The 19474-nt window shown below is 34.1% G+C and overlaps 1 protein-coding gene across 1 annotated transcript in view; it reads left to right on the forward strand.

The window, feature by feature from the left end:
* hfw (leucine-rich repeat domain-containing protein hfw) overlaps positions 1 to 7531 on the forward strand; it is a 47423-nt gene extending 39892 nt beyond the window's left edge. The window contains exons 5-7 of the mRNA XM_081751154.1: positions 2111 to 2224; positions 5102 to 5173; positions 6938 to 7531. Coding sequence (XP_081607280.1) covers positions 2111 to 2224; positions 5102 to 5173; positions 6938 to 7147 — 396 coding nt within the window. The 3' untranslated portion in view covers positions 7148 to 7531. The remainder of the gene's footprint in view (positions 1 to 2110; positions 2225 to 5101; positions 5174 to 6937) is intronic.
* The last annotated feature ends 11943 nt before the right edge of the window (positions 7532 to 19474 follow it).

Raw genomic sequence — 19474 nt, forward strand, 5'->3', positions numbered from 1 at the left:
GCGGTACTTCAAAGATCCCGATTTTGAGGTCCTTTTCGCTAGACCTTCATAGAGGGACAAGTTTAAAAGTAGTTTCATTGTATTCAGCATCCTCAATATATAAAAAAAAAATAAAAATTAAATTAGAAATGTATTGAAACGTGGGTACTTTACTAATGGCGTAAGTGGTATTTCAAAAACCACTTTGAGGTCATTTTTCTTGTGACATCATGAACAGAGAAGTATAAAAATAGTTCTTTTGGATGCAGCGTCCTCAAATTAGTATAAAAAGCACAATTAGAAAGTTACCCAAACGTGGACCTTTTTTACTGGTAACATGGTCGGATGTTTATCGTAAAATTCACAGAGGAAATAGCTATTATATCAAAAGAGGAATACGTAACTAATCAAAATAAATGTGTGTCATATCCTCTGACATCCCTAATAATGTTAAAGTATACATTTTTAACCACGTAATATTCTATAAGAAAGCCACGATGGATTGAATTTGTATGTGAATTCAATGTTTTTCGTTATAATCCATAACGATACAATTGTCCGACAGGTAAGGCATCTAGCAACATGAGGAACACAGTGTTATTTCATAAAATAGCTTACATATATATTCACCGTTGCTGATGAGCCTGCTCCCTACGAACGCACCCCGGCGCGGGCTCACAAGCTTCTCTCTATCCAAACTCGGTTAGATATCATTTGTACTTTCTAATGAACACAGGTTGGTTTGTTTCTTGCACTGTAGTTCTTATGGCATACGTCCAAACGCTGTATTTATGTTATATCTATAACGGTTAAGCCTTTCTAAAGTGAATCCAAACCCAGAGCATCCAAGAATGCAACTACTACTTAAAAAAAAATAATTAAGAAATGCTACACCTCTTATTTTTAAAAGTATTAATTTCAAAGTGAAACTATTTGAAAGAGAACTAAATGCATATTTTATGTTCAGTGCATTTAAAGTACTACACTATAAATACCTTTAAAAATATTTTGAAAGTTTGAAAAACGCAAATTGTCATATTTGAAGTTTAAAATTTTAAGGAAAAATAAGACTAAAAATCAATTACTTTTCTAGACTTAAGTTTCATGGAAAGAGTAAGAAAAGTTGATACCTAAGAACCTCATCTTTTTACGGTTCACCCTTTTTACACACACGCACACACTCACACACACACACACACACACATATATATATATATATATATATATATATATATATATATATATATATATATATATATATCTTTAAACATCCCAATATTTCGAAATCCGGGCTGTGTTCAAGCAGAAACATCTCAAAACGGACACCTTGAATAATCTGAATTTTGTACAAAACAATCCTTATTTTTGTAATAACAACTGGTTAAAATTTGATCACTGAGACTTGTATAGTTTTTGACTTGCGGCTTACATGTAATATATATATATATATATATATATATATATATATATATATATATATATATATCGAGTGTTCTAAAAGTGCGTCCACGGACCACAGAGCACTATTCTACAGACCAAAATGAAGCGAAAATTTTATATGATGATTTGCCCTCCGGGGCCTACTTCAGCCACTATGGGGAATCAAAATTTCACAATGTGGCAACGTCGCAGATTAATTTGCAGCCATTAGCATTACTCTACGAATACAACAAGCAGTTAAATCGATTGCTTCACTAATAAGTGATGCTAGTGTCAATCAATATCGACTTTAGCTGCCATCTGGAAAGAATCGATGTAATTTTTTGATAGATTGGTAAATCTAATCTATGGTTCTTTATTTGCGACGTTGCCACATAGTGCAATTTGTGTCTCCAGACGAAGGCTCGAAAGGTATATAAATATATATAATTTTTTGCTTTATTTTGACTTGTAGAATAGTGCTCTGTGGTCCGTGGGCGCCATTTTTAGAACACCCGATATATATATACCTTGGTCTATGTAAATGTAACAAATCATTGAGCAACATATAGCTGGAGTGTTTATTATTATTATTATTATTATTATTATTATTATTATTATTATTATTATTATTATTATTATTTTATTAAGTGTATTTATAATGCGTAGCTACTCGTACAAACAATATTAATACCCATCCTTGTTTTTACAGCTTCATACATTCCGCCATATTCTGTCGAAAGTACTTGAGAAAAGCAACATAGAAAAAGTTCTTCTGGGCCAAAATCGCTTAAGGTGCGATTGTGTTGATGCTCAAATGACCAAGGTAAGACCTATCACAAATCGAAAATAAGTTATATAAGTTCTGAAATAATTAATTTTCCAATTGATTGATGTTTGAAATAATTAAGTAAAGAAGTTTTGTAATTGAGCAATGTCAAAAGGTTGAACAAAAACATACTAGTTAAAAATATATGTTTATGTACTAGCTGAAAGCACATTCTTTGCAAGGAAAAAAAAAGGGTATGGAAAATATTTGAACTCCTCCCCCCTTAGTATAAGCATTTCAATGGAAGTGTATTAAAAATCCATAATGTATCCCTTTCCACCCCATCCCACCAATGGATGTTGAACTTAAACGACATCAGGAGTGCCACTATTTATCTCAGTGACCCTGAGGCACTAATAATTCTTATCGGTCGTTTTCGATTATTTCTGCATAACACCCGTTGATAATAATCAATGTAACGTAAGATCCTGGGAGAAGCCAAAGGTTGATAATACCAAATATTGTTCGATTACCTAATACTCCATAATATCTACGTCATCCAAATTCGGAAGATATAACGAAGGATTCATCTCGTGTCGGATAATTCATGCGAGCTAATTGGGGCTGTTTAATCTTTAGAATTTCACGTGGGCTAATTTCATTACAACAAATTCAAATATTGGAACGCATAAAAGAAGAAATTACAAACTCTTTATTTGAAATTCTTTGGAACCTTCAATTATACCGTATACTACTTTGTAAATAATTTAAGACAGCATTTCTGAAGCTGCGGTCCTTGAGTTATGCCCAGGAACGTACACAGAAGGTCGACTTCACTCCCCTAAATCCTGATTTTTCTGTAAATTTGGTCTAATTTTAGGGGTAATTTTACAAATTTTAATATAATTTATCCTCATATTGATTTTGGACCCCTTCCGAAATAAATTCCTGCGTACATGCCTACTTATGTCTCTCTTAAATTGAACAATAATCCTAAAACGACAGAGAAATTAAATCCCAGTTAATTGCGAATCACACTTTAGTTGAGAATCTTTAACATGTGTAGATTATATAAATAATATTACATATTATACAATTTTAAGTACATTATTATTAGTAGATCATACAGTTTAATAAGGCGAAGATTACATGGATTCTAATAGTTTATTATTCTAATGTATTATTATTTAGTATTGTTAATAGTCTTCAATTATTTAAAATACTACAGCGAACTTAATTGGACACCTGCCGTTCCTTCAAAAACTGCTCAAGTTAGAGGAGTGTCCAAGATAAAGAGATAGAGGTTTGTGTCATAGCCATGTTACATAACAAATAATACAATACTAAGACATGTATCAATACACTATATTATATGCAGAACATACTTACATATCGTGTTGGTATTGTTGAATACTTTTGCAGTATCTTCATATAGAAACATATTATCTTGAATTGGCAATTACAATGCAGTTTATAATGAATGTACTGCTTTAGCAGATCTTTAAATACTAAACATTTGAACAGTAGCACACACAGTAATAAACACGAGCATACACACACACACACACACACACACATACACACACACACGAAAACAACATTCAGAGGAAAATATTTCGATCTGCAGTTTGTGAATGTATTTCAGAATTTTAGTTCTTCGTGAAGAATCAGTTACGATGATGTGTTTCCTCTTCTGTAACTTGTTTTCCATCCATAGATTTTCAATCAACTTTTTTCACAACAAATACAGCTGGCCATTCTACTAGCCCCACCTTCAGCTGTTCTCGAAATTTCGTCATTGGTTTCTTATGAAAATAGGTAATTTGTTCTGCTTCCCTACCCACCACTTATTCTCAGAATTCAGCAATGTCGCTAATCATTACAACATAACTTACTGTCAACGGTAGATTCATTTTCCTTTACCTGTGTAGTTATCTTCTAAAATGTATTTATTGTTTTTTAGGGGTTGAAACGAGACAAGAAGTAAAATTTGCTCGTCTCGTCTTGTAAATTTTCGTAGAATTCTCGTGTCGTTTCGAAAATTCTTACTACTCTAGTTTGTGCTTTCTAAGTTCTAAAAAGATATTTTCTCCAAATTTGGGTTAGAGTATAGGGTTAGTTGCGGTTAGTTTTCTCCAAATTTGGGTTAGTTGCGGTATATATTCCGCATTCTTGATTGAGTCCTACCTACACAGAAAAGTCAACATAAATATCATAAAGCACTTACGATGTGATAAAATACAAAATACTAATCCCTTCTGTACAGAAGAGACGGCAAAGTATTTACGGAGAACTTAAAGGGGTGGGAATTTGGCCATACCTCTTTCCCTGTCATGTGTCAGCCTAAGTCTACTTCGTAAAGATTGAGTTTGTAAGGAGCGAAGTACTGTGCACGGATAAAACATTGTAATAATAATATTAATTACACGCTTGAAGTGCTAAGAACAGTATCAGCTAAGTATAGCATTGTGATATACAAGATAATACATTGCTGCCCAAAACTAATATAAAGTATCCAATTTTATGTTAAGTACGGTACGTAAGTGGAATATTAAAATATCGTAGGTTAGACAAAAGTACTAAAATAGCCTTAATCATCAGGATTGTATTTGTCTAATATTAAAATAAAGAGTTAAATTATATATAAAAGATAAATCATATTGTTTACAGCAGGTTAAAAGATAATAAATACTAGTATTATTAAACAATAGTATAGTCTACTTAGTATTATTAAACAATAATGGGCCTTATGCAGAGTCGTCCTGACGCGTGATTAGTGCCACACTAAAGAGTTCAACTAACATATGTTTTCTGCAGTAGTCAGGTCTTTAGTATGACGCTAATCATACGTCAAAACAACTCTGCATACGGCCCAATGACTTTAGATTTAGCTCTATCGATATTTTTGCTGCTACTTTGTAATTCTTTTTCCAGGTATGGCTGAAGCAGAACTCGAAAAAAATTCAAGATTATCAGGATATTATCTGTGATGATATAAATGAACCTGTAAGTATCTGTTGGGTTCTATTCTTTAGAAATATAAAACATTTTATCTCCTAATGCTAATATAATCAATTGATACTCTAACATCTTGGCTATGTTAAATAAATAAAGAATGTATTTTTAACAAATTCATATACAAGGAATGTCTGAAAATACTATATTTCCAGTGTCACCAACAATTGTTAAAATTAATACACACTTAAATGCTAGTTAACATCGCGTTAATTGCTTGATGCCGCAGAATTATGTGATTCGTGATGTGTTAATCGTCCATCGCTATATATTGTATAGCATAGTAATACACTATACCGACGATGAGAAACACATGGTTCCCACACAACTGATGTGGTCATCTCAGTGCTCTCTTGACGCACCTGGAAAAATCTAGGCAAAGGATCTCTCGGAACACCCTAGTCGACAGAAAAGCGATCTTCCATCGGACCTGCTAGATCTCCGGACCTAAACATCTTAACGTCAACCAGATTCTGGCAATAACCATCGCATAGCTGCACTAAGATTTACATCAACCGTGGGATAGTATACTGCAGACATGTTCAGGATTTGCACGACCAGTTATCTGACCGAACAGGTGATTATATGGCCACTCGGGGTAGTCACACGTTCTGGATTAACTTCTTGAATACCTCATGTTTGGTATGCTCCATATTTTGATTACTGTCATCTTCCATTACTTTGTTTTTGTGTATCTAGTAGCTTTGGGCCAGATATGTGAATTCCTACTGGGTGCTTTTAAATATAGAGCCAAGGGGAAAAGTTAAGAAAAATCATTCTGTTGCAACCTGATTCAAGTACATGTCGTTACAATTCGTTCAAGTACATGTAATATTTTAGATTTTTAAAAAAAAAAAAAATGAGTAAAACGCACTCCATTGCTAAATCGAGCAAACTAAATTTGTTCTTTTAGTTTCCAATGATGCTCTTTTTCGACTCACATGACTAAATCATAGTAGCAAAACAAGCGTCTAGGCTGCAGCACCAATATTTTGAAACCATGCACAGCATAGGGAGTTATCCTACTACATAAATTAGTTGTTCTGCCTGCACCCAACTTCCACTGCTCATCAAAGAGCAACAAATCAAAATATGTATCAAATACAGGATATTAAGTGGCCAAACATGCGTTACATAAATATTAATCCTCAAATTTAAATATGGCTACGGTCCTTGCCCTACTTTGAATTAATTCAATTCAAACAATGCAAGCTTTCAAGCTATGCAAATAAATCGTCGCAATAGTTTTAAATATGCAAATTGCCTGCGAAGTTCAACACCTGATAGCGCATGTAACAACATCCATTAGTGTGACTGTAATATTAGAATTAGCGTAACGCGCAGTCTTAGAGTTTACCGTTTAGTATTACAATTTACTTTGGGAAGTGTTTGCTACAGCGCAACGTGGATAGTCGAAGTTGGTTCTTCAATGGCACCGATTTCTGTATAACATTATGGTCGGTGGACGGCATTCAGTTAGTGTTTCATTATCTGATACCTAAGAAATTAATGAAAATTTTAATATAACTAAGGAAGCCCCAGCAAACTTGAAGGGGCGGGCCACCTCAGCCCCAGGATCGGCGTCCGTGGTTCATAGTAGCGATATTTTAATGCTATATTATTATTCATATGAAATATAAATTTAATTACATAATAACCATTTAATTCGTCTTTATGACTGCACACTATGTCTATATATAGATACTTTGGCTATGGATTTTAAACACTAATTATATTTATTATTATTTTGTTTAGATTGAGCTACTGGATCCAAACTTAGTATGTGTTCATCCCTCTGATTGGACAGACTATATTTACTACATCATTGCAGCGGAAGTGGGACTTCTTGTGTTTCTAGTTGTGAAAGTGTCGTATGATTATTGGGTATTTAAAACCGCTGGTTATTTGCCATGGCCAGCTTCTAGAATGCCAAAGTTACCTTGTGACTGGGTTTTCGAAGCCTGAAAAAGTACGACTTTCTTTAAAAATTCAGTATTTCTGTCTCTTTGTGTCATATTTATTTCTCATGACAACGTGTCTGTGTCTTTCTGTGTATGTATGAAGTTCAACAGCCCAGTGTATGGAGAAAGCATAACCAAAAATGACTGGTGCATTTCTATTCTTGGTGGCATTCTTTTTATTGAACTGAAACTCAACAAATTTAGGTTGGGTATAAATACGTTTTGCTTTCGTCTGTGTTATTCAAGATGAACTCGACGTAACATAATGAGTAAGTGTGTCAAATTGGGACCTGATCTGTGATAATAATTTGTATTGTAAATAAATTATATTTGTACTGTATTTAGAGCTCTAAACATGACAATACATGTTTCTTTTTCTTTTCTGAAATTTTTATTTTATTGTCACATATAATTATATTGTCATATATAGACCTATATATACCTGTTGAACCAACGTGTCTCATGTGAGGCACGAATGCACATTGACTACATTATTATTATTATTATTATTATTATTATTATTATTATTATTATTATTATTATTATTATTATTATTATTATTATTATTATTATTATTATAGAAAGCAGAGTTTTACACAGGAGTACAGTTGGATAAGCCAACACGATTAAGACGAATGTGCCTACTTCTAGGAAAAATATTTTATTCGAATATTTTTACCCTAATTATTAGTGCTAGATAGATGCATTCAACATATAGTGCTAGGCTGTGTACAATTCTCCCATGAATAGGGTTTTAAAAATCGGAGGAGGGAGCGGTTTGATTATCGGAAATGCTACCACTTTATTTTTTTTATCCGCTTTCCTGTATTTTGCACTTTTTTTTACAATTTAAAGATAGAATAAAATATTTTTTAAAAAAAAAATGTAATAATATGACATTTGAACATTCTTGAGCTCTTCAGAACTCTTTTGGGAAAGTTTTAATGCTCACAATTGATATTATTGGTTTCTCAAAAGACAAGCTTTGGCTTATAGAGGAAAGCAAGAGGAAGCCGTTGTAGATGTGAACAATAGAAGTGTTCATCATAGTAATTTCTTTGAATTAGTCTTGTTGGTGAGGAAATATAATCAAATTCTAAAGTCATGTAATGGTGGCTGTACAAAAGCATCAACAGCATCACAGAAGAAAGATAACATCAAAGTATGTAGAATGAAAACCAACTGAAAAACATGATCATAGGAAAGATGTTCATTAATTAAATGTTCGTTGAAATAGGGCAAGTATGCCTAATTTCGCAATAAATTCCATATTTTCATACATATTACCAAATATATAATTTGCAAATAACAGCAGACTTGACAGTTTGGAGGTACATATTAACCTGACTAAATATATATGTTGATACTTTCTTGCTGTGTTTAGATATTTAGTAATGTTCCGTCGAACTACAAAATACAATTGGTATCAATTTCGCAGTTATATGTAGACTTCGGATCGATATGCACTAAAAAACGGCAATATATGCATGCAAATATGCGCTAAAAATCACGAAAATATGCACTGAAAATATGCAAATATGCACTGAAAAGGATAAATATGCACCAATCAAAAACTAAAGTTAAATGAGAAATTTGTTTATTTTTAAAGAAAAAAGTTGTATTATTTGAACTACATATACTTGGTGTACAACTATGATGCATTCACGCTACAATAGACAACTATGTAGTTTTCGGTATTTTCTGGCAAAAGCCTGCATTTGTCAGTCAAAACATTACTGTACATCGAAAATGTTCCTTCCGTGTTACAGGTCGTTAAGGGACAGTATTTCAAAGAAGCAATGTTTCTTGCCGATAAATCTGCAATTCGTGCGTCGTTGTTCCCAGGAACACTTTATTTGCATTAGACTAGAATTTTATGCCAGGATTTTTCTCGTCTATTGACTGTGGTTTTTGAAAATATGTTTGTCCGATTGGTCTTGGCGGAGCCTGTTTCGTTATTGAATCAAACAGCTCAAATCACTACAAAGTCCTAGTCATCGCCGAAAACATAACAGAAGACTTAGTAGGTAAGTTACGTTTCGAAAGACTGGGGTTATCAAAGCAACACAACCTTATATTTAAATAATCTCATAAACTCCTTAAAGGAAAACTCGGAAACTTATCTCAAAAAGTAACTGCTGCGACAAGTTTTAGATTTTGTAAAGCAAATATTTAAATTAATTACAGAGTTTATTTTCAAAAGGGTTGTTCATTTCGTCCCGAAATACATTTTAAAGGGTTTTTTTGGGATGAACTCTGTCGAGTATGCAAAAATAAATAAATAAATTAAAAAATAAAAATAAAATAAAATAAATAAATAAATAAATAAAAATCCACACGTGGGTTGTTTCATACTTGTAGAACTCATTACCAGACTTGAAACTGCTATATAAGAAGGCCAAAAAATAGGGCGCTGCTGAAGTTTAAGCTTTTGCTATCGAACAAAATGGAAATGTCCTCTTCTAAAAACAAGCATACTTACTTTGAAAATATTACTTGTTTAGCATACACTTTGCAAAATATATCTTCTTGAATTGTTAACGTCTCTCGACTTCAATTCATTGTTTCAGAAGGTCCAATAATTGTAGTGCTACACCTTCAAATTTCAATTTTAACTAGAGCAGAATTGTGTCCATTTTTTTCCACCCAAGAAAAATTTTGTATCATTTAAATAAACGACGGACGGCCATTTCAAAATTTGGGCCACTTCGATCACCTGTCGGCCGACATCTCCAAATTCGAATTTTAACTAGTTCAGAATTTTGTCCAATTATTATCCTTTTTTTCAATTCAAGAAAAAATTTTGCCCCATTTAAATTAACAAAGTAGGCCCATTTCAAAATTTGGCCAGTTGCATCACTTTTAGTGCGACATCTTCAAGTTCGAATTTTAATTAGATCATAATTTTGTCCCGTTTTTGTACATTGATGAACCACGAAGATTTTTTTTTTATAATCGAAACAAACGACAGAGAGCCATTTAAAATTTTGGCCACATCGATCACCTTAGTCAAGTTTTGATACGACCCTCCTCGTTTATTTGGATGGTACACAATGTTTTGTATGTGGTACAAAGATTGGACAAACTTCTAAGCTTGTTAAAATGCGAATTTGAGCATGTTACACTGATCGATGTGGCCAAAATTTCAAATGGCCCTCTCTCGTTTGTTTCAATGGTACATATTTTTTCTTGGTAGTACAAAAATGTACAAAAATCGGACAAAATTATGAGCTATTTAAAATTCAGATTTTGAACTTGTTGCATTACAGGTGATTGAAGTGGGCAAATCTTGAAGTGGCCCTCCCTCGTTTATTTGAATGGTACAAATTTTTTTTTCTGTGAACTAAAATGGACGAAAATTGGACAAAATTGTGAGCTAGTTAAATTTCGAATTTGAAGATCTGTCACTACAGGTGATCGAAGTGGCCAAATTTTGAAATGGCCCTCCCTCTTTTACTTGAATTTTACGTGAAGTTTTTCATCGGACAAGAATGGACACTTCAACTAAATGTACCCTGTTTCAGGAGATAATTTCTAGAAGATTTTTCTTTCGGTATTTTTATACTGCCACAGGACCACACAATTTCAAATCTACACACACACACACACACACACAACAGTAGTAACTTTAACTTCCGAGATGGATGACGTGGAAATTATGTTCTAGGTGATTTGGCACCGTTATTTATATCTTATATATATCATATATAAAAGATGACAAGCATGCATCACTGCCGGGAGGATGAATCACTCGCCCCTTTCTTATTCTCCTTTTACATGACCTTGGAAGATATTCGAAGCCGATAACAAAGAACCATTTCAAGATCTTGAGTTTATTTATTTTAGAAACTTTGAATTCCATTTATGACGAAAGTTATTGCACGTTAAAAATTATGAATTTGGTCGTTTCTTTAAATATGCATTTATATGCAATAACGACATAAACATGCACTAACCTCCGAAATATGCAAATATATGCACTATAAAACTCTACTATTTTACCCCAAAACAGCTGAAACGAATTTCTGTTTAAAGAGCATATCAATATCACATCAGGAAAAAAACATGCAAATATGCAAAAATCCGAAGTCTAGTTATATGTCCTAATTTCGCAATAGGTGTACCTAATTTCGCAGTACTGCCTGTTTGTTACTACTTTCACTATCCTATAAGCTTATTTGACATATGTGTTACCAACTGATAGGGTCTGATTTATATATATGAACACACCGATATTTTTTCATAATAGCTACATTTTACCTAGGTATTGATCATTATTATTATTAAGTAAAAACGTTAATCATTTTATGTAAATTAGCTAAGCTAAACAAAAAATAAAACGACTACTGAAACCAATTCAGAAATATTACACATGATGACATAGGGTTCAGTTGTAATATTAAATACAGCAAAGCTAGAAACAAAACAGACTTACGTAGCTAAACATTATCTAACCCACATGACAGAGCAAACGTTAGAATTTCAAATGGTCAAAATACAAGAAATCAAATTAATTTAACTAAACAAAAGCTACTACTGAAACAAATTCAAAAACATTGAAGTTGATGAAAGAGCTACAATATAAAACAATAGAACACCAAGAGAATTGAGTGCTCCAGTAAGGCTATAAACAAACCAGGCTTAGGTAAGATCAAGTGAAAGAGAACCAAATTTTCAAAGCACAAGACATCTTTCTCCCTGGAACCAACGCACATGAAATCAGGCGGATAGCACGTTAAGCCTTGACAAAATTCATGGAACTAATCCAAGCAATGGAGACACTGGGTCCATTTCACACCTTCTTTGCCATGTTTAGAATGTCCTCCACATGACTGGCAGATGTTATTGTTTCTCACTTCTGCAATTCTTCTGGTTGGGGCACGCTTAGGAGTAGCTTCTATTCTGAATGTTCCCTGTGGCATTTATCTTGCTGATTTAGGTCTTTCACAGAATTTTCGAGCCTTCGGAGCAGGTGTCTGTCTATGTCGCATCCTCCCCCCTTCCCCTCAGCAAAATTCTAAAATGTCGGAATAATCATTTTAAATGGCAACAAGCGTTTACAGCAGTAACGTTTCTACAACAAAATATCCCACAATGCTATGTGTTAGGTTTGACAACGTTGCCTTCTAGAGAGCTTGTTACAACAAAGTCTACTTGCCTTTGTTTGCTCGTGTACCGGAGCTACAAATAGCCATACCGACACGAAACTGAAGCCTGTACTAAACTTTATACGATGGCTATATATTTTGAATATATCATTACATTCCTTGTGATTTCCTCTACACATTTACGTAGGTATATATATGCTACAAACCCCTCGTGAATGAGTAGCTGTACTTCACGTCCAAACGAGCACGAAAAATCCCACTGCTTTTTCTATTTCATCTAGTTTCTGAGAAACCCGGCAGGTGGCAAAGCAGGACAACATTTCTTATCATAAAGGATTACCTGCCATATATTATACATGCGGAGAACTACTTTCATAACCTTTCCAAAGTTCCAAATTCTTCACATTATGTGATACTGCGAAATTAGGCATATTTACCCAATTCATATATGTATACGAGCGTATATAACCTCGTCTCGCTCACCAAACTAGAGATGCAAGGGCTCGGAAAAAAACCGGCTTTTTTGGAAAAAACTCGGTTTTTTTCTGCTTCGCTTTTTTGTTTGGGAAATTTTGGGCTTTTTTCAAACTTCTGCTTTAAATTGATAAAGCAGACTTTGTTTCGCTTCTCTATAACACAAAAAGTCATTTAATTAGTGGTTGATGCCGATAATAATATAAAAACTCGAAAATAAACCATGAATTTCGAAAAGATATTTTAAACAATTTTACTTCAACATTTTTACATTATGAATTCCAAAGGATTAACCAATGTATATAATAAAAAAAAATAACCTCCTATATACAAAAGTAAGCAGAGTTGGCAAAAATCATAGTTGATTCTGAAAATGCCAAAAACCTGTTTTTGGGGGGCAGTTTAAACCAGGTTTTTTAATTTAGATATTTTGCTTTATGTATTTATATTACATATTCACAGAAATAAGTTTGTTTCGCCTTGGTGTCATTATGCAACAACGGGGTTGTGCTGGAAGAGGTCCCATAAGCTTAAAGAAGTCCGGTCAGCAAATTTCTTAAATTGAGAAACTCCCGCCCTAACCATCGGGAAAATCCCGTCATTATTTTAAATGTAAAACAATAACGGGAAAATCCTGTTATTGTTTTCCATGTAAAATTTAAAGGTCAACGTATTATAATCAGTACGCTAAATTGAGGTATTAAATTACAAATTTAGTATGTAGATATCATTGGAAGTCCAATCCAAGCTAATGTTGGAAGCTACGTAGGCAATCGATAAATTTTACCAATTTCAATCAATATATTTAAGCAATCTTAGCTTCTTTATAAAACAACAGGCATGCAGAAATATTGCTTTCGTTTTGTATGTTTAGGCTTAACATCCTTACGTAAGGTTATCAAGGAGAAGACTTTCAGTGAAAGTGACATCCGAACCGCTACTTGGTTTACACATGAAAGTAGGGTTGTGGCTCAGTAGTTATGGGAAAACTAGTAAACACTCATGAATATTCATGAGTGTTTACTTTTCTGACATTTTAGCACTTCGTAATACACACTCGGTTGACAGTGTGAAAAATGGATACACCCTTTTTTTCCGCATACTAATGACACATAATGTATGCAGGTGCAGCCGGAGGTAACATGACATATAATAAATGGTTTCCGGTCAAAAGAAATGTTAATTGGACAAGCAGAATACAGAAAAAACCTTTTCGGAAATAAAATATGCAGATCACACACGTAGAACAAGGTAATTCATTAATATTCAGCACATGTAACGCGACAGCTGCTGCTGGAGAATATGCTAGAAATTTGGGTCGTTGGTATGAGTGAAAGAAAGCACTGGAAACTTCCAGATCTCTTTTTTAATTTATTATTGTTGGAATAGGGGAAAGAACACACTCGAAACTTCTGGAAAGATTGAAGGGCATATAAATACTGATGCATTTGCATGATGTGTACATTTAGAAAGAAGAGGGCACCAAGAACATCAAGTGTTAACTTTGCGAAGAAGATATTTTATTACTAGGAGAGATTGGAAGATTGGTAAGTACTAACGTTGTAGTTTTCTTGTATTATACTTGTTCATTTTTTATATGGGAAAGGGACATATTGTAATTGTTTGGAGTATAAGGGGGACGGAACTGTTTGGTTTTATCGGAAATTGATTGCGGATTTTCCGGCATTGAAAAATGATATGACTCGGTGTACTTTTATGGAATTATAACGTGACTAAGATATAGTATAATGTAATATGTAGGGAATCATCATTAATGATAGCACCGGGACTCGAATGAGTATTCTCCCACGTGGAGAACCGTACGCTAAATATTTTTGCTTGCAGTGCGAACTTGTTACTTATACATAGCTATTTATTGTGTTTAAACACATTCAGGTATATATAAATTATATTGTACAGAAAGTTAGCAGAATGCGCCCCCCGGGACTCGAATGAGTATTTTCCCAAGTGGAGAACCGTACGCTAATTTTTATGCTTGCAGTGTGAACTTGTTACTTATATATAGCTACGAATTGTGTATGACATAACAGGTATATATAAATTATATTGTATAGAAAGTTAGCAGAATGCGCCCCCGGGAATCGAACCAGAGCTTTACCACGTGAAAAGCCGTACGACAAACATTTTGCTTAGCAGGTGTTGTTACTTGTATGTAACTATGAATTGTGTAAGATATAACAGGTATTTAGAAAGTATATGGGAAATTTTATTGAGCAGGGAGCCATGATACTGCCGGAACTCGAACCAGGGCTATCTTATATTGGATAGGTAGTTAACAGAATCTGCATCGCGAATCGAACCATGGCTCTCTTACATGCAAAGCCAATATGGTTGAGCGTTAGTGTTACGTTGAATATCATATTTTGTAATTTGAAAAGTCGTAATACGGTAACTAAGTACACTTTTTTTCTTTTTTTGTTTTAGGTGCTGAAGCAAATAAGTGATAGAATCGAGAAAAAGCAGAGAGCACGAAAGACGTGGATTTCAATTGGATTATCACTTAAACAGAGATAAACTATTATTCGGTAAGTATTATTATTATTATTATTATTATTATTATTATTATTATTATTATTATTATTATTATTATTATTATTATTATTATTATTATTATTTTCAAAATTTTGTTTGTTTTCAGGTTTTTTAGTCATTGTATACATATATTGATTGCACTTTTTTTGTCTTGTATTTTACAGAAAAAAATGGAGTTTTACTTTGAGGAATTTAACGTGATTGATGAAACCATTTTCCAGGGAAGACTGAGAGGCTTGGATAGTGCTGAACGTGTTTTACAGACTTGGCAACAAGTAGTGGACCTGCAAGCAGCAGGGTATGTTGGATCGTCTGAAATTGTAAGTGATCTACTATCGCTTTTGTACCTATATTATAAAAATAATCAATATATCATTCTGAATAATGTTCGCTCAGCAGCGGATATTATAGAGCTTTTTGACCACGGATTTTTCCGTGAAGATCGACTGTATGATGTGGCATTTATGTCATATTTAAATTATATGGCCTCTGAGAAGGGGCAGTTAGAGCGAGTGAGTGACAAAAGTGTATCCGCGTTCTTTTCATTTACGGGAAATCGAGAAAATGTTCAATCAGAACATAATGATGAAGATGACTTATTACATATTGATTGGGCACTATTAAATGAAATTAATTTGGATGAACCAGTAGAAATTCAAAATTCCGAAACTGACTTTACAGAGATGTTGTGGCAAAAATTACAAGAAATTGAGGAAGAAAATGCGCGTGTTGATCGTCTGAATAATGCACATTATTCAGAAGATATGCGGCCCACAACTTCTCAGCACCCTCCATTGCGAGGGTATGGAGGAAATGAAAGAGAGTGTAATATGTTTGAAATTGTGGGGAGAAATGTGAGAGAGTACCCGCGTTTCAATATGAAAGGGGTGGAAATTATTGTAAAACCAACTGTACAACATATAATTACAAATCCCATGGATTATATTACGTCCATGATGGATTATGCGCTTTCTACCGTTCTGAGGGATACACGTCCCCACGATTTTGTCGGTTTAAGAATAAATTCCGACAGAAATCTCTTGAATAAAGAAGTGTTTGTTCCATGGCGAAAACGTCAAAATTTGAATACCGATGTGGTTCTTAGAACGGTGGAAAACGTATTAAATAGCAATGAATCATTTCTTTTAGGGAATCAATTAGAATTCCGGTTTGACATCGTTGATGGATTACACGGACAGGGTATATCTAAACGCGCAGCGGTAAGAAAATATGCAGAAATGAGTATTTTTTTCAAGGATCATGTGGTGGCCACAAAGGCTAGCGATTTTCTTTGTCTGCCAAAATCCATAGTATATTGGATTACGAAACATGAACAAAGTAAGGATGCACTATACAATATGACCTTGCCTACGAAGAAAACATGGGTTAATAAAGCACAACAATTGTGTAACGATGCGAAAATGTACGTTGAACGGAAACAGGGATTTGATTTAGAAGATGTAGTTGCTTTTCAAAATTATTTAGTGAAAAGAATTATCAAATTGTAGTATATGAATTACCGGAAAATTCCAGAACACCTGTGGTACGCTACCCAGGAATAAATGCTGAGAAAAAGATATTTATTCTGTATCAAAGAGGGGATACTGTGGGCCATTTCCAGCCCATTAAGAATATTACTTCGTTTATGGGTAAGAGAAATTTCTGCTTTTCGTGCTTGGAAGGATTTAGATCAGATCGTAGTGCTCACCAATGTCAGATGAGATGTTCGTACTGTGAACATTTTCATAGTAAAGAAACTAACGCGAAATTGGTACATTGTACACAATGTAATAGAAACTTTGCTGAAGGCATTTGCTTTAATAACCATTTAACACTAAATAAAGTAAAGAAATCCACATGTGATTACGTAAAATTGTGTAACGCATGTGGTGTAATTTATGATGTGAGAAAAAGAAAATCAGCTCATGTATGCGGCGACTACTATTGTAGTCTTTGTAAAGTGCACGTAACTGTTGGCCATCGATGTTTCGTTCAAAAGTGTAAACTAAAACGCACTGAACGGTTTTTGTATATTATATTTGATGTGGAAACCATGCTATTAGCACCAAATGAGAAAGGTGAACGGGAGCATGCCGTAAATTTATGTTGTTGTTTGAATGTATGTTTTCACTGTATAAATACTGGAGTAGATAGTTTGTGTTTCAAGTGCGGAGATAAAATATCCGGGGACCGTATGTTTTCTTTCACAACCATGGAGGCGTTTATTGAACATGTGCTTATGGAAAGACCAGAGTATCAGATTATTGTGGCACTTGCTCACAATAATTCGCGATATGATGGTCTATTTTGTGTGCGGACACTTATTGAGAAACAAAAAATAACTCCACATGTTCTTATGCACGGTCAAAAGATATTTCAAATTAGTATTAGTAATCGTTTTTATTTTCGGGACACTTTTCTTTATCTTGGTGTAAAATTATCCAAATTACCGAAAACCTTAGGATTGAATGTGGAATTGAAAAAAGGAGATTTTCCATACCTCTTTAATACAGAGGAACATCAAAATTATGTTGGAGAATGGCCGGCATTGCATTATTATGACCCAGACTCACGTAGTACGGCAGACCGGGCAGAACTTATGCTGTGGCATGAAGAGCGAGTACGGAATGGTGATATTTTTGATTTTCAGAAAGAATTGATGGAGTACTGCCGGAACGATGTGCGTATATTGGCGGAGGCAGTAATTAAATTTACCTCAATGATTGAAGAGAAAACAAATGGTATTCAATGTTTTATTTCCAGCACAACGATCGCTAGTCTAGCAATGTTGACGTACCGGTGTCATCACCTGATTGAAAACACAATTCCAGTTATTCCTCCAAACGGGTTCCAACTTACTCAACAACAGAGTATTAAAGCATTAAAATGGTTGAAGTATATGGAACATATAACAAAGAGATCTATTGTTACTTCGAATAATGCGTTGGAGGAACGGTTTGGCAGATATAAAGTCGATGGTTTTGACGCTAAAACAAACACTATATATCAGTTCATGGGATGTTACTGGCATTCCTGTAAAAGCTGTTATAAAGATAATAGAAATAGCATTTTATGCAAAGAAAATGGTGCGTACAACACTTTTGAAAAGAGATACGAACAAACAGTGCACTGCCGCAACTATTTGAAAAAATTAGGTTATAATTTAATAGAAATTTGGGAATGTGAATGGGATGCAATGGTAAAACGTGATAAACATATACAGAAGATCCTCGAACAACGGTGCAAACATATTCGTGATCCTCTCATTCCGAAATCTGCCTATCAAGGAGGTAGAACAGAAAATTTTAAGTTATATGTAGACTGTGCAGAGGACGAATACGTAGTTTACGTAGATGTCACTTCGCTTTATCCCGCAACAATGTGTAAACGAGGCATGCCTGTGAATGTACCTAAAGTACACAATGGCCCCAATTTCCCCAATGTGCGAAACATTCATGGACTTGTAAAATGCAGTGTTCTTCCACCCTCCGATTTATATTTTCCAATCCTACCTTATGTTGCGGGAGGAAGATTAATCTTTGGATTGTGTAAATCATGCATGGATGAACAAAATGATGATGAATGTACGCACATAGATCTTGAACGTATCATTACCGGTACGTTTTGTACCCCCGAACTGCACAAAGCATTAGACAATGGGTATGAGCTAATTGAAATTCATGAAATATGGGAGTTTGATTTATTAGTCCCGGAAAAAGATGTTTGTGAAGGATTATTTGGGTCATATGTGAAATCCTTTTTACAAATGAAACAAGAAGCTTCAGGCTTTCCTGCAGAATGCACTACAAAAGAAGAGCAGGAAAAGTACATTCAAGAATATTTCAGGCATGAGGGGATACAGTTAAATTATGAGAACATAGAATATAATCCAGGCCTGCGCAGTACAGCGAAACTGTTTTTGAATTCGCTGTACGGGAAATGGGGACAAAGAACAGACCTTTCACAGTGCACAATGGTTGATACAGCAGAAGATTTTTTAAAAATTTTAACAGATCCTAAATATGAAATTCAAGCTGTAACACCAGTTGGTGAAACTCATTTAATTGTTCAATATAAAGACTGTGAGAGTGAAAATATCCCATTAGCATTTTCAAATGTTGTGCTGGCAGCATTTATAACCTCATGGGCACGACTGTGGCTGTATGATCTACTAACAAGTGTTGGAGAACAGAATG

Source organism: Thermobia domestica, chromosome 3 (assembly GCF_964235325.1).
Source record: "Thermobia domestica chromosome 3, izTheDome1.hap1.1, whole genome shotgun sequence".
Taxonomy (NCBI): domain Eukaryota; kingdom Metazoa; phylum Arthropoda; class Insecta; order Zygentoma; family Lepismatidae; genus Thermobia; species Thermobia domestica.